The 13,961-nt window shown below is 39.6% G+C and overlaps 1 protein-coding gene across 4 annotated transcripts in view; it reads left to right on the plus strand.

Annotated features, from left to right (window-relative positions):
* Positions 1-13,961, plus strand: part of LOC125248557 (Down syndrome cell adhesion molecule-like protein 1 homolog) — a 142,574-nt gene that overhangs the window by 109,171 nt on the left and 19,442 nt on the right. For 2 of the 4 annotated variants that reach the window (XM_048160504.1, XM_048160505.1), the window contains exons 12-20: positions 765-970; positions 2,809-2,905; positions 3,089-3,217; positions 3,566-3,733; positions 4,236-4,306; positions 4,396-4,636; positions 8,461-8,646; positions 10,241-10,396; positions 13,617-13,756. In XM_048160504.1, the coding sequence (XP_048016461.1) occupies positions 765-970; positions 2,809-2,905; positions 3,089-3,217; positions 3,566-3,733; positions 4,236-4,306; positions 4,396-4,636; positions 8,461-8,646; positions 10,241-10,396; positions 13,617-13,756 (1,394 nt within the window). The remainder of the gene's footprint in view (positions 1-764; positions 971-2,808; positions 2,906-3,088; positions 3,218-3,565; positions 3,734-4,235; positions 4,307-4,395; positions 4,637-8,460; positions 8,647-10,240; positions 10,397-13,616; positions 13,757-13,961) is intronic. The other 2 variants (XM_048160506.1, XM_048160507.1) reach the window with 1 other exon arrangement.

Here is a 13,961-nt window from a genome sequence, read left to right on the forward strand (position 1 = left end):
CTGTTCTGTCCACATCCATATTATTGATCCCTCACATAATGTAGAGTGCAGAAAGCTCCCATCCACGCAACACTGCCCTAGGCTTCAGTTACAGTCCTGACCACATTTAAACAAACCTCATCCACCAGTGTGTTCATTAACACTCTACCTGGGTGAATCTTACGAAGAAATGTCCAGGTGGTATTTCACCATAATCAAAAGAAAAAAAAATAAGGCCAAATATTTTCTATAAAGATGAGGAAGCCTTTTTTTTTTTTCATGTCAGCGCATTTTCACCCAAAATTTGGATGTGGATAACATGCAGCTCTGTGTTTATGGCATCCGACTTTTTTAACAGTGGATTTGTCTCTCTCTCTCTTTCTCTCTCGTTCTCTCTCTCTCTGATTCAGTGTTGGTGTTATTGATTGAATCGTTCCTCTGTTCTGCCTCCCTCAATTCTATCCGTTTCACTCGTTGGAAGGGAGGGAATGAATAAGTGATGAAAACAAAACAGCGGAACCCTCCTCAGATCGATATTGTGTGCACGTGTGTGTGTGTGTGTGAGGCAGTACTAGAGAAGAGTTACTCAAGAGGATTGAGTGAGCAAGAGAGTGTGAAAAAGTGATTGAGGAGCTGGAGAAATGCACGCACTAACACTCACTGCCCCGTGTCACAAGAACGCCAGGTGTCGGGTTAAAGTCACACTGACCTCTGCCTCTTTTTAAATTCACTCTTTCCTTCACATATATTTACCTCCTGTCCTCCTATACCATCTTTTCATACAGTTCCGGCTATGATCACATCCCACCCAAATACCACCATGGCCATAAAGGGGCAGAACAAGGAGTTAAACTGCACAGCCCGGGGCGAGTACCCCATCATCATCCGCTGGGAGCGAGGCGACACCGTTATTGACCCCGACCGCAACCCTCGGTACTCCATCACCACCAGCCCCAATGAAAAAAGCGATGAAGTTATCTCCACACTGAAGGTGAGACACACACATACATGTATGATGTCAGTGAAGGAGTACCGTGAATGTTGAAAGGCAGAGCCTTACCTTAATGTTTCCAGACAGGTTTCCTAGTAGTCCTTTTACATGTTTTTTACTTTTATTTTTGCTCTTGCTGTTTTTTGATGTTTTAATCTTATTTATTTATTTACTTACTTACTTACTTACTTACTTAATTATTTACTTACACTAAGTGTTTTTATATTCTGACCTGAGAAGCACATTGGACTGCATTTATGTAGTTAGTTATTCTATAAATGGTTTTATATTATTGCCTGTGAAGCACATTGGGCTGCATTTATTTATTTATTAGTGCCGTCAAATGATTCACTGCGATTAATCGCATCCAAAATAAAAGTTTGTTTTTACATAATATATGTGTGTGTACTGTGTGTATTTATGATGTACTGTATAAATAAATACACATACATATATACATGTTTTTAAGAAATATTTACATGTATACATGTAAATTTTATATATTTATATTTATATATGATTTATATTATATATAACTATAAATATTTTAGATATAAATAAATACATTTTTGTTAAATATATACATGCATGTGTGTGTATTGGAACAATGACGTGACGTGTAATTTTTTGTCCAAAGGCATTAATAATAATAAAAAACAAACATAAGATATCCAAAGTATGTAAGGTAGTACAACTAGATCTGTTTTTTATCGAATCCAAAAGGTTTTAATTATAATTTGCTACATATAAAGGTATATAAAGATTTTGACGTGTCAAAAGGTAATTCGGTTTAACCGTCCAAAGGCCAATACAGCCATTTTATTTGTGATTAAAATATCTTAAAATGTAATAAATGTATACATTTTTTTTATTATGGCATGATTTTATAACATCATATATCAAGAAATGCAAAATGGTATTAAAATTATGTGGAGAAGTCGTTGCTTTGTTGTAACCAATATAAAGGGACCATTTTGGTTCAAGTCATTTAATATAATGTGACAGGATGTGACATCAATCAGACACCTGCAAAGGACCATATGGTCATGAAGCAAAGTAACTAAAATCAGGTCATTCGGTACAACCACTATAAAACATGGAAAATGTTGTAATATTTAAAAAATTTGTACTAAATATAAAATGTTTGATTTTCCTTTAGCTAGCTAGATATCAGCCTGTTAGCATAGTTTGAAAATGTCGTCATTCTGTATAACCAAAAGTACCATACGGTACATAAAACCGAAATTTTGGTTAAACTGAATGACTTTTGTAAAAAAATGACAAAAGCAGTGTGAAAAAGCAATTGATTATAATCTCATTGTTAACACTTAATAAAACTTTCAAATTAATTATATCTCCATTATGTTTTTTTACACTTAAAAACCTTATTCATCAACGACACATTTATATATACATAATAAATATACACAGTACACACACATATTATGGAAACTCAAACTTTTATTTTGGATGCGATTAATCACGCTTAATTGTTTGGTAGCACTGTTGTGTATGTATGTATGTATGTATGTATTATTATTATTATTAATTCGATAAATGGTTTTACTGTGTATTCTGACCTGCAAATGATTTAAATCTGCATTTTATGTATGAAAGGTTAATTTTATTATTAATTATTATTATTTTTATTATTAGTAGTAGTAGTAGTGGTAGTAGTGGTATTGATATTATTACTTACAGTTTAGGCACATTGGGATAAGAGAAAGTATTTTAACATTGAAAACACTTTTACATCGTACAACAACACATGAAATGGGCCTCAAAAAAAGAAAAAGATTTAAGTTCATCCCTTTCAAACACTTTCTCTCCTTCTGCAGCTGAAGCCAGCGGAGCGCGGGGATTCTGTCTTTTTCTCCTGCCACGCCATCAACTCATACGGCGAGGGCCGAGGGCTCATCCAGCTGACGGTGCAAGGCAAGACAATCAGCCATGAACAACATGCTCACATCTTACATGATACTCTTTATCTAGAGACACAAAATCAATAATTTACCTCCCGGCCCCAAGCCACCTCTTACTCTTCAGCCTCTCTCTCTCTCTCTCTGTCTCAATCTCCTCCATCTGTTTGAAGTCTATTTCCACTTGTTTGGTTTGCAGAACCCCCTGACCCCCCAGAGCTGGAGGTTCGAGAGGTCAAAGATCGGAGTATGAACCTAAGATGGACGCAGCGGTTTGACGGCAATAGCATCATCACCAGCTACGACATTGAGTACAAGAACAAATCCGGTGCGGCATTGCTTTGTTTCTATTTCAAGCTTGGATGAATTACATTGTGAGCGTGCATTAAATATGTATTTGTATGTCAGAAGAATATGTAGCGAATAAGCTCAGACTGCGAGAAGACGAATGGGATGTGAACGGATTTCTGCGGCGTTGCGACTCAAGTGTATTGCCTTATTTTGCTTTTTGTACATCTGCGTTCATCCTAGTTTTAAATGCATCGCTTGTTTTTTATATCCATATGATTTGACCTGTAAACATTCCTTTTTGCATGCTACAAACATAATGTTCCAGCACAGCCTGTATGGAGGTGTGATGTAGTAATGCATCCGTGTTATTTTGTCCTTGTCGTAGACCCGTGGGAGCTGAAACATGCCACCCGTAAGATCTCGCCCACCAACAACCAGGCCAACATTGTGGAGCTCCACCCGGCGTCAGTGTACAGCATTCGCATGTACTCCTACAACAAGATCGGACGCAGTCAAGCCAGCAAAGAGCTGACCATCAGCACAGAGGAAGCACGTACGTCTACCACCTCTGATGTACATACATTCGTAAAGCATAAAACAACAGTTCACCAAAACATAAAAAATTGGCATCATTTAGTCACCCTCATACATGCTATTCCAAACCTGGACTTCTTTCCTTCCATGGAACACAAAAGATGCATTTTTGAAGAACTTCCTGGCCATTCTTTTCCATACTGTTCCACACAAAATCAGAACAATTTGGTTCTCACTGACTTGGTCACAATGGTTGAAAGCTCACTGGAGAGGAAGATCAGTGAGTGTACTTAGAATTTAGCACCTAATTCACATTGGACACTTTTATTATACTTTGATGGTGCTATTGCACCCTTTTTGAAGCTTAAATGTACCAGTCTCCTGTCATTGTAGTTACATAAAAAAGCTACGGGGGTGTGATTCAAAATTTCTCCTATTGTGTTTCACAGAAAAAAAACAAGGTAACAGAATGTTTTATTCCTTTAATATCCTCATGACGTCACATGATTCTCTTCTCACAGCTCCTGATGGACCACCCATGGAGGTGATTTTACAGCCAATGACTTCTCAGAGTATCCGCGTCACATGGAAGGTAAGCTTGCGACTTTTAAACTTTCCATTTTTTGGACTTTAGAGTTTTAGATTTACGTCTCTCTCTGCTTTTCTTTTCATTCCACTCAGGCACCTAAGAAAGAGCTCCAAAATGGAGTGATCCGTGGCTATCAGATCGGTTATAGGGAGAATGGACCAGGCAGTAATGGACAGTACAGTATAGTGGAGATGAAAGCCACAGGTGACAGTGAGGTGTACACACTGGATAACTTGAAGAAGTTTGCTCAGTATGGTGTGGTGGTCCAGGCGTTCAACCGAGCCGGAACCGGACCTTCCAGTTCTGAGATCAATGCCACAACACTTGAAGATGGTAATGAAACTCTCTCTCTCTCTCTCTCTCTCTATCTATCTCCCTCTAGGGATTTCTCTTTCGTGTGATTGTGCACAAGTCATGTGTACAGGGCGACTCTGGCCCATGGTCCTCATCCACACGCGTGTCACTGTCATTGTGGCGACAGTGATATTGATGCTGTTAAGGATAATAGTAATAACAACAAGCATAGGAAAAATAATTATAATTAGCCTGTCTGCCGAGGCCCCTTTCCCTGATCCGTTGCTTTTCCTCCCAGTCTAATTATCTGCAGCTGAGCGCATTGTCTCCCCCTCTCTCTTTTCATCTTTCCTCCAGATCCCTCTCTCCGGCTTTCAACTCCCCTCCTCTCCGCTCCCAGTCCTCTCTCACTCTCTCTCAAAACACCTTTCATTTATTTCTCCCTCCATCTCCCAACTTCCCCTTCCACCCCTCCGCCCACTTCTGTCCCGCTGTCTTTCTTCTCCATTCTTATTTTTGGAAAGCTCCTGGGTTCTTTTTGTGCCACCGTTGAGTTTTTCCATCACTTTTTCCCTGATGACTTTGTTTTTACCTCCATTAGTGGTTTTCTTGTCAAGTTTTAGTTTCTCTTATAAAATTTCCAACCCGAAAATTCCACACAAAAAAAAAAAAAAAAACTCAAAAAAGACAGTTTACCAGATTGAAACTAGGTCTACTTGGTGGGAGCTAATTGAAAAACAAAGCTTGACCAGTAGCTGGTCAAGCTTTGACCAGCTACTGATCATAAAACTGTACCAGCTGGAAACCATGTAAAAGCAGCTACCACTTTAGGGTATTTTCACTTGCATACTCTTTAAAACAGGGGTGTCCGATTCTGCTACTGGAGGGCCACTGTCCTGCAGAGTTCAGCTCCAACCCTAATTAAACACACCTGAACCAATTACTCCACAAACTAACTCTATGAACATGGAAAACAGTGATAGATGGACCTCTCAACCTTTACGCTAAGGAGAAAGTCCAACATGACTTTAAAGGGACCAAGCAAAACATGATTGTGTATTTCTGCTCAGCTAGCGACATTGGGCATCAACCACATGGCAAACGCTATTTTATATATATATATATATATTTATATATATATTTATATATATATATATATATATATATATATATATATATATATATATACTATTTACTTTATAACGTATTAGACAGGACTGTTAAACAGATCGTTCACCAATGAAGGTAGAGAATGGGAGCGCTGTGTTCTCAAGCCCCGGGTATACTTCAGCCGTCCGCGTTCGTACACCGTCCGCATGACGTAATTTTCTTCATGCGTAGGGCTCGTGGCCGGGGCGCGTGCAACAGCACATGCGCAAGCAGGAAAGAAGAGTCCACTAGGTGGCAATACGCACAGTACTGAACACAATGTGCAGTCGTCGAAGAAGAGTGTGTAAAGAGCGATTCAAAAATAAGACGAGTAAACTCAAAAGCATGCCTTCTCCATCGTTTTTGATTCCTGTTCTCTTGGTGTATCTTCTGAACTATGTTGCAATGGTGGCTGCACTATTTTTCTTCTCCGATCCTGCCTAGTGAATGTCCAGTTGTCTGGTAATAGTATAGAAAAAATTGCAATGCGCATGTCTCGAACTCTGTCATCCGCGCACATCCTTGGTTTAGTATACATTGAAAGACGCGCGGACGCGACTGCGTGCATGACACGTCCGGGGCGCGGAAAGTGAAGTATACCCCGGGCTTCAGGCTCTGACATTCTCAGCACCGTCAGAATAAATGTCTGGCACGCTGGCATATGTCACTTCAGAGTTCCTACTGGCGGTGCGAATCTAACCAAGAAAATGGCCATAGAGGAACATTTCCCAAACAGCAGGAGACTCCTAGGCAGATCAGCATTCAAGTCGCCAAACCCGCGTGACTGTCATATTCGTTTTGGCGCCACCCAGAGGATCAGCTCCGCCTCCGGGCGGCGCCATAAATTCTACTGTCAATCAGCGAATCTGAGCGGACCCATGTCGGATCCGCAGACGCGCACGCACCTTTACTGTAATGGTTGTATCAATTTGCAGGTCCCAAACAGACCCGCCGTGGAGGAAGGTTTTAAAGCGCCTTCGTTGCGGTTCCGTCACTGCGTGCAAGTAGATACGGGTCCATTCGTGGATACGTTCGAGAAGCCGCGATACCGGCCGCGGAGTTCTTTTGCTGTGAGGGTTAGTTCTCGGGAAGCATGTCGTGTTTGAGCATGTCGCCCTGGTGGCTAGTTCCTAAAACTACCCGGGTGCGAAAGTCCCTATCGTTGAGGGTCTAGTTTTTGTGGTGTATTTCACACCTTTGGTACTAGTTGAACCCTCTTCAGTGGCTTTGCGACCGTTTGAGCATGTCGAATCAAACAACAATGTCAAGAGGGCACACACAGAAGACTCTGCTCATTTTATAACAACAGTCGTAGCTTATCCGGTTTCCCTTTTTGAATGATAAATATGGACTACTGCCACATGCTGGTATGGAGAGTTATTTCCTCTTATGCAGGTGCAGAACAGTCAGGCTAGATGGCTATAGACTTTGCTGTGTTTTAAAACTTTTTGTCCCAGAAGCAGGTGACATGAGGCGACACCACAGTCAAGGTCGCAAGTTCTTTGATGTGGGTTTGTTGCATCCAGGCGTCATTGAAAAGTGGTCCAAAGATAGATGGTTTGGTTCGCTTCACAGAGGCCTCTTTGGAATGATTCATTGAAAAGATCTGACTCAAACGAATGATTTGTTCATTAATCAGACATGGCTTCTTCTCTAATGAATATGCCAAGAAGATCTAGGGCAGCTGTCAAGATTTTCAGTGCATCATGACTTAAATTTAGTCTGTCACATACAGTAAACCTATTGTATGACTTCAGGAAATATATAGCGCACAAATTATATAGACAACTTTCCTGACACTTTTATGGAACTAAGCTCATTCACTTGCATTATATTGACAAAAGCAGCAGAGATATTCTTTGAAAAAAGAAAGAAAGAAAGTCATTCTGGTTTGAAATGTGAGTTAATAATTATAGCTGGGAGGAAAGTAAGATGCCAATATACCTGTAAGAATCCAATATACATGTTCAGTGCATCAGATTCAGAAAGTGAGTGAGGTTTTGCAGGCAGGTTTGAAGAGTTATAGCGAGTTGTGCTTGTGAGCGCTCTGTCAAGCCACTCTACTCTAAATGGCAGTTTTAGTGTGGTCCACCAGGGCCAGACAGAGTCGGACCCTAAGGCCTCTTCAAACAAATACCATCATTTCTCCTCTGCTCTCTCTCCCTCCCTCCTCTCACCGTCTCCTTTACTCGCTCCTCTTCCTGCGCCAGCTGCAGCTGCTCCCTCATAGAGCCAAGCCAGCTTTATCCCTCCTCTATCCCTCCTTTCATCCTGTCGTCCGCACATGCTTTTTCCCTCCCAGCAAGTCACACAGACAGGCTCTGTGTCCCCTCAATAGTGGCATTATTTATTCAGGGACGCAATTTGGCACATCACCACCACCACATTTGCGGTGCATCCGGAAAAAAAGCAAACGCATTTAGTAGGTGAAACAGCTCAAGATAACAGTAACGTTTCACTTCTCTTCAGCTTCAGGACGTGATTGTTCTGTCCTTTTTGAGTGCAGTTACAAGGTTGTTGATGCTCTTGGGCCTCACCAAGTGCTCCAATTGCAGTATATTACTGTCATTTTACTATATCACTGTAATTGTGCTCTTTCGCTGCAATTTTTGGTTTCCACTTCACCTATTGTATTGTGCTTCCATCGGTGCCTGAATTATTTTACCGCTGCTTCCTTTCCTTTTATGTCTCTCGTTTTTCTTTTTCTCTCGCAGTTCCCAGCCAGCCACCCCAAAATGTGCGGGCAATCACGGTGACATCGGACGAGGCGGTGATCACGTGGTCGGAGCCTCCGCGGATGACCCTGAATGGGGTTCTGAAGGGCTACCGTGTGGTGTTCTGGTCCCTCTACCCCGATGGAGGTGGGTGCTGTGGGGGCCAGACACTGGGGCTCAACCAGAGTAATTATACGCTACTACTGTTACTCCCTCACTAGCCGCAGTCCCCTTAGAGCGCCCCCTACTGTCCGCCCCTGTATCTGTATCCCAGCCAGTCCAAACCACAGACGATGTACATTTGTGGGTGCACGGGTGTATGTGTTGTCTTTTATATCTAACAGTAAAATGTGGATTTAAAAAAATAGCTAAAAGTGTGAAAAAATTTACTTAAAGGTGAAATTTCTGAAAATGTCCACACAAATATTGTAAAATTTACACTACCGTTCAAAAGTTTGGGGTCGGTAAGATTTTTAAATGTTTTTGAAAGAAGTCTCTTATGCTCACCAAGGCTGCATTTATTCAATCAAAAAATAAAGTTAAAACTGTTTATACAGTATATAATATGTATATTATTCCTATGATGAAAAACTTAAATTTTAGCATCATTACTCCAGTCTTCAATGTCACAAGATCCTTCAGAAATCATTCTAATATGCTGATTTGGTGCTCAAGAAACATTTAGGTCACACTTTAGATTAGGGTCCAATTCTCAATATTAACTAAATATTAACTACGACTTTTGCCTTTAATAAACTTTGAGGCAAAATAAGCATATTAATAGTTAGTAAGGTCGTTTTTAAGTTCAGGTATTGGTAGGATATTGGGTAGGATTAAGGGATTTAGAATAAGACATTAATATGTGCTTTATAAGTACTAATAAACAGCCAATATCCTAGTAATATGCATGCTAATAAGCAACTAGTTAATTGTGAGAATTGGATCCTAAACTAAAGTGTTACCAACATTTCTTATCATCAATGTATACATCTAATATATATATATATATATATATATATATATATATTTTTTTTTTTTTTTTTTCCAGATACAGATTTCAGATACAGTTTTTGAAATAGAAAATAGATGTTTTACTGTTACTTTTTATTAATTTAATGTGTCCTTACTGAATGAAAGTATTTATTTCTTAAAAAAAAAAAAAAAAATCTTACTGACCGCAAATTTTGAAGGGTAGTATATTAAACCAATTTATTGGAACAGTAAAAATGGTTCATAAATGGGCTGAATAATGTCTTACAAGGTAAGAGTATATTATTTATAATTGAAATGTAAGAACAATATGTTTTTTGTTGTTGTTGATTCAACTATGTGTCACTTACAAAAAAGTACTGTGGTGGTAACATGTTACAGTCATGAAATCAGATGGTATTATATACAATGCACTGAATCTTATTCAGTAGGAATCAAGTTTCTTCAAAGAATAGCATGGCATTACCATGGTACACGTCCAAAAATAAATGCTATTTTAACATCTCCAAAGAGACATGGAAAAGCCTTTTTCCTTTTTTGTTTATTTTGCACTTGGACATAAATATCATTGTCTGCTAAATATAGCTATACAGTAGCAACTTTTGTCCAGCAAAATAGACTATTTTAGTCTCCCGTTGAATAACACCATGGTACTTTTTTGTAAGTGGAATGTGTGTAAACATGGTTCTCCTGTGTTCCCTTGTGTGATGTGTTCTAATTACACTGCTGTTATTAGTGAGTATATGAACATGCAGAAAGAGAGTCATTCAGTATTTTTCACGTCTCTCAGAATGGGGAGAGATGCAGAACATCACTACCACTCGTGAGCAGGTGGAGCTGAAGGGTTTGGAGAAGTTCACGAACTACAGCATTCAGGTCCTGGCCTACACACAGGCAGGAGATGGCGTCCGCAGCAACGTACTCTACATACAGACCCGAGAAGATCGTAAGTTCACACACATGCACACATGTGACGTGACCATATGTCAGTGTACTTGAATATATGTACACATACTGTAAAAAAAAGAAAAAAGAAAAAAAAACTTGGGACGGCCCTGCTAAGGAACAGTCCATCATTGTTCATCTTCAGAACAAAAATGAAGATATTTTTGATAAAATCTGAGAGGGTTTTTTTTATCCTCTATTGAAAGCAACAAAATTACCACATTCAAGGTTCAGAAAAGTAGTAAAAACATTGTTAAAATAGTCAACGTGACTACAGTGGTTCAACCTTAAAGGCCGAAATTCGCATGCAAAACTTTCACACGTTAAAAAATAAATTTGACCTCACGTTATGTCAATCACGTTTACACACTGCCTCCGAAACTTTCGTCCATCATAAAAATATTCGGATTCATTAATACGCATCAGACTCAGTGTGCAAGGTCTCTGTGCGTGACGAATTTTTAAGATTACGAATATGAAAAAACGCATGCAAAAAGTGTGCAAAGGCTTTAATATTATGAAGTGACGAGAATACTTTTTTCCCGCAAAAACAAAACAAAAATAATGACTTTATTCAACAAATTCATCTCTCTCCTGTCATTCTGCTCCGCTATTTACATTGCTGTAATGCATTCTGAGATTGACTTTGCTATGAACAATTCTGTCTTAAAATGTGGCCCATTAAGGGATTTGAAAAGACAAATTAATGTTACTGCTTACTATTGAGTATATTCATGATACCCTAAAATTCTCCAAGAATTGACAGCTTATTTGGTTTTGGACCACAAAAAAGTAAAACAATATATAGTCAGATAATTGTGACCCTCCAGTGCACATTCAACCCAGACAGTGGATAACCCGTATTCAAACACACAGCTACATTATGTGCAAGCCACTTCCCCTTAACCCTGACTCTATTCAAGCTCAAGGGTGTGTGTGTCTGGATGGGGGGAGGTTGTGGGGTAGAAAATCTTGCCACAAAAACCACATTAGCTGGAGGCAAGTGCTGCATGGTCCCAGTCCAGATGATGCTGGATTGCTTGATTGCTGGATGCGGTCACCGTGGCGACATTTAGGCTCTGATATAGCATTAGCACACTTAATGAGAATTAAGACTCTAAAGGAGGGGGGTCTGTAAAGCGGGTATATGTCTCAAAGCAGATCCCCCTTCCAACACAAGGAGAAGGATTTATTCTTTGTGGATTAGCTGACATTAATTTTGTGCTTACACTGGTCGGGATAGGATTATCCTATATCTGTCTCTCCTGCGTTCCCTGGTGGGGTTGAGGGGGGGTTCGGGGAAATAAGGGCGTCTGAGTGGTGGAGAATAGGAGAGATTCATTGATCATTTTCATTTAATTGAATATGGTTGATATAGGAGTGGATAGGAGTGTGTAGTATCAGTTTGACAAGGGGCTTCCTGTCCAAAATTTTTGGCTCCTTTTTCTTCTGCTCATGGCACCTATGAAGACATAAAATAATAATAATAAAATACTGATAATAACAACTTATGGCTGAGGTCTCCATAATTTAGGAATTATGCAATTAAATCATCATTAATACCACAAAATATCACAACAGTTTGTGTCACCACTTTAAGACCTGCACCCCCTCAAGGATTAACCCCTGTTTGGCTAAACCCTAGTAAAGATGATGATGAATTTTTTTTTCAAATCCTTCTTGAATCTCCATGTCTTGCTGAACATTCTAGACACACTAAATTGAGATGGTTATTTCTAAGATGACAGAAGTTTGATGGGGGTTTAATGTATTTGGGGCAAGTCCTTATCAAAGCTCTGGACCCCAACATTGTTTTATGTAACACCAAAAGCATGAGTCTTATCAGTTTTCTTCGCAGTGTAATGGAAAATAGCATCAATATTCAATCACATTGACGGTTTATGTTAGTCCGAACAGACACATTAACATTTTCGCACTGAACACTGGCTTGGTGTGAAGATTAATCTTAGGGTAAAAAAATTCTGTACAATAGACTCATGTTGAAACATGATTCTCTTGGCTCCTCTTTCTAGCTCTATTCCAAAAGCTAGTTTTCTGCCTCCCTAGAAAGAATCTGAATGCAGACAAAGGCAGTTCCCAAAAGTAGGCTACAGAATTATAAGATATTATAATTTTGACCAAATTTAGCGAGCATTGCCTAAAATGAACACTTACCAAATGCAAGTAAAAATCAGCGTTTGGCAAGTATAAGAAACAGTGTCAATTATCAGTTGGCTGGTAACATTTTTATGAATTCTAACAATGCAGTGTTGTGAGAACATGAACGTGAACAAATGTGAAAGATGCTCGGGACAGTTGACATGCCAGTCCTGCATCGTCACTTGACAATTTAAATATTCAAGAGCAAGAAGACACAAAAGAGAACTGAATTCCTTACTCACGTGCTGTGTGGGAAGTTTAAAACATCCACACTTAGAAAGCCGAATCTCAGACAGCGTGCGAAAACTGAAATGAGCTCTGTCTGTTTAACATCTTCTTGCACTTGAATGGACATATTCACAAAAAATGATGTCTCGGCGAGTGGCCTAGTAAACACAGTCGGTTATGGCTTGAGTTTTACATTTGATTACTGTATTTAAATGTCTCTGCCTGAAAACTGCTGTTTTAAATTTATATTAGTTGGGCTAGTAGTTTTAGCTGTGGTATTGAAATTGGAATAGAGAATTGTGAATTTTGTGAACTGGTATCTAAAATTTTGGTGTCATAACTGGCTGTTTTTGCAAAAACAGTTTAATGGCCGGTAAAAAAATATTTATGGATTGCAAATTTTCGTACGTCACTGTCCATTGGCAGGTGTGGCAAAAATCGCATTGTGATGAGGAAATCTACAGGAATCAATTGTAAGCCAAGACTCAATAGTGAGTCTCATGTTCGCTTCACAACAGCACTATTTCTTTGGTGTTGTCTATGTAGAGATGCTACCAAAGTCCAAAGTATGTTTCAGTTTTGATGGTAGGGGCGTGGAGAAAGGTCTTTATCATTGGTCACGAAAGCTGTCAGTCAGGGTGTGGTGTAGTTTCTGTTGTAGCAATTCACCTTTCGGCACGCCTCCTTTTGGCGTGCCCATTACTTCGACCTGCAGCTATCCCTGTCTCCAACGTATTGCGACAAACCTTTAGGTCACAGGGAGGTGATATATCCCACAAGGCCTCTGTCAGACATTAATCTAGTTTTCTGTCTCTTTTTTTTCTCTCTTTCAGACCCCGGCCCTCCAGCGGGCATCAAAGCAGTGCCATCCTCTGCCAGCAGTGTTGTGGTCTCCTGGCTTCCCCCCATCAAGCCCAATGGTATCATCCGAAAATACACAATTTACTGTTCCAGCCCTGGATCGGGCCAACCGGTAAGGCAAAAAAAGGGGGAAACTTGTTTTTAACATTGATTTTGGTGTTGCCGTCGCTTTTTGTTCAAAAATGAAGGCATACTTGTATTGTTTGTGTGTTTACTGAAGCATGCGAATGTGTTTTACCACATATGTGCTTTACTTCATATGGGTGTGGGATAAGTATTTGTGGATTTTAGATGATGTAATTTTGCTTTAGATTCTA

Source organism: Megalobrama amblycephala, linkage group LG16 (genome assembly GCF_018812025.1).
Source record: "Megalobrama amblycephala isolate DHTTF-2021 linkage group LG16, ASM1881202v1, whole genome shotgun sequence".
Lineage (NCBI taxonomy): Eukaryota > Metazoa > Chordata > Actinopteri > Cypriniformes > Xenocyprididae > Megalobrama > Megalobrama amblycephala.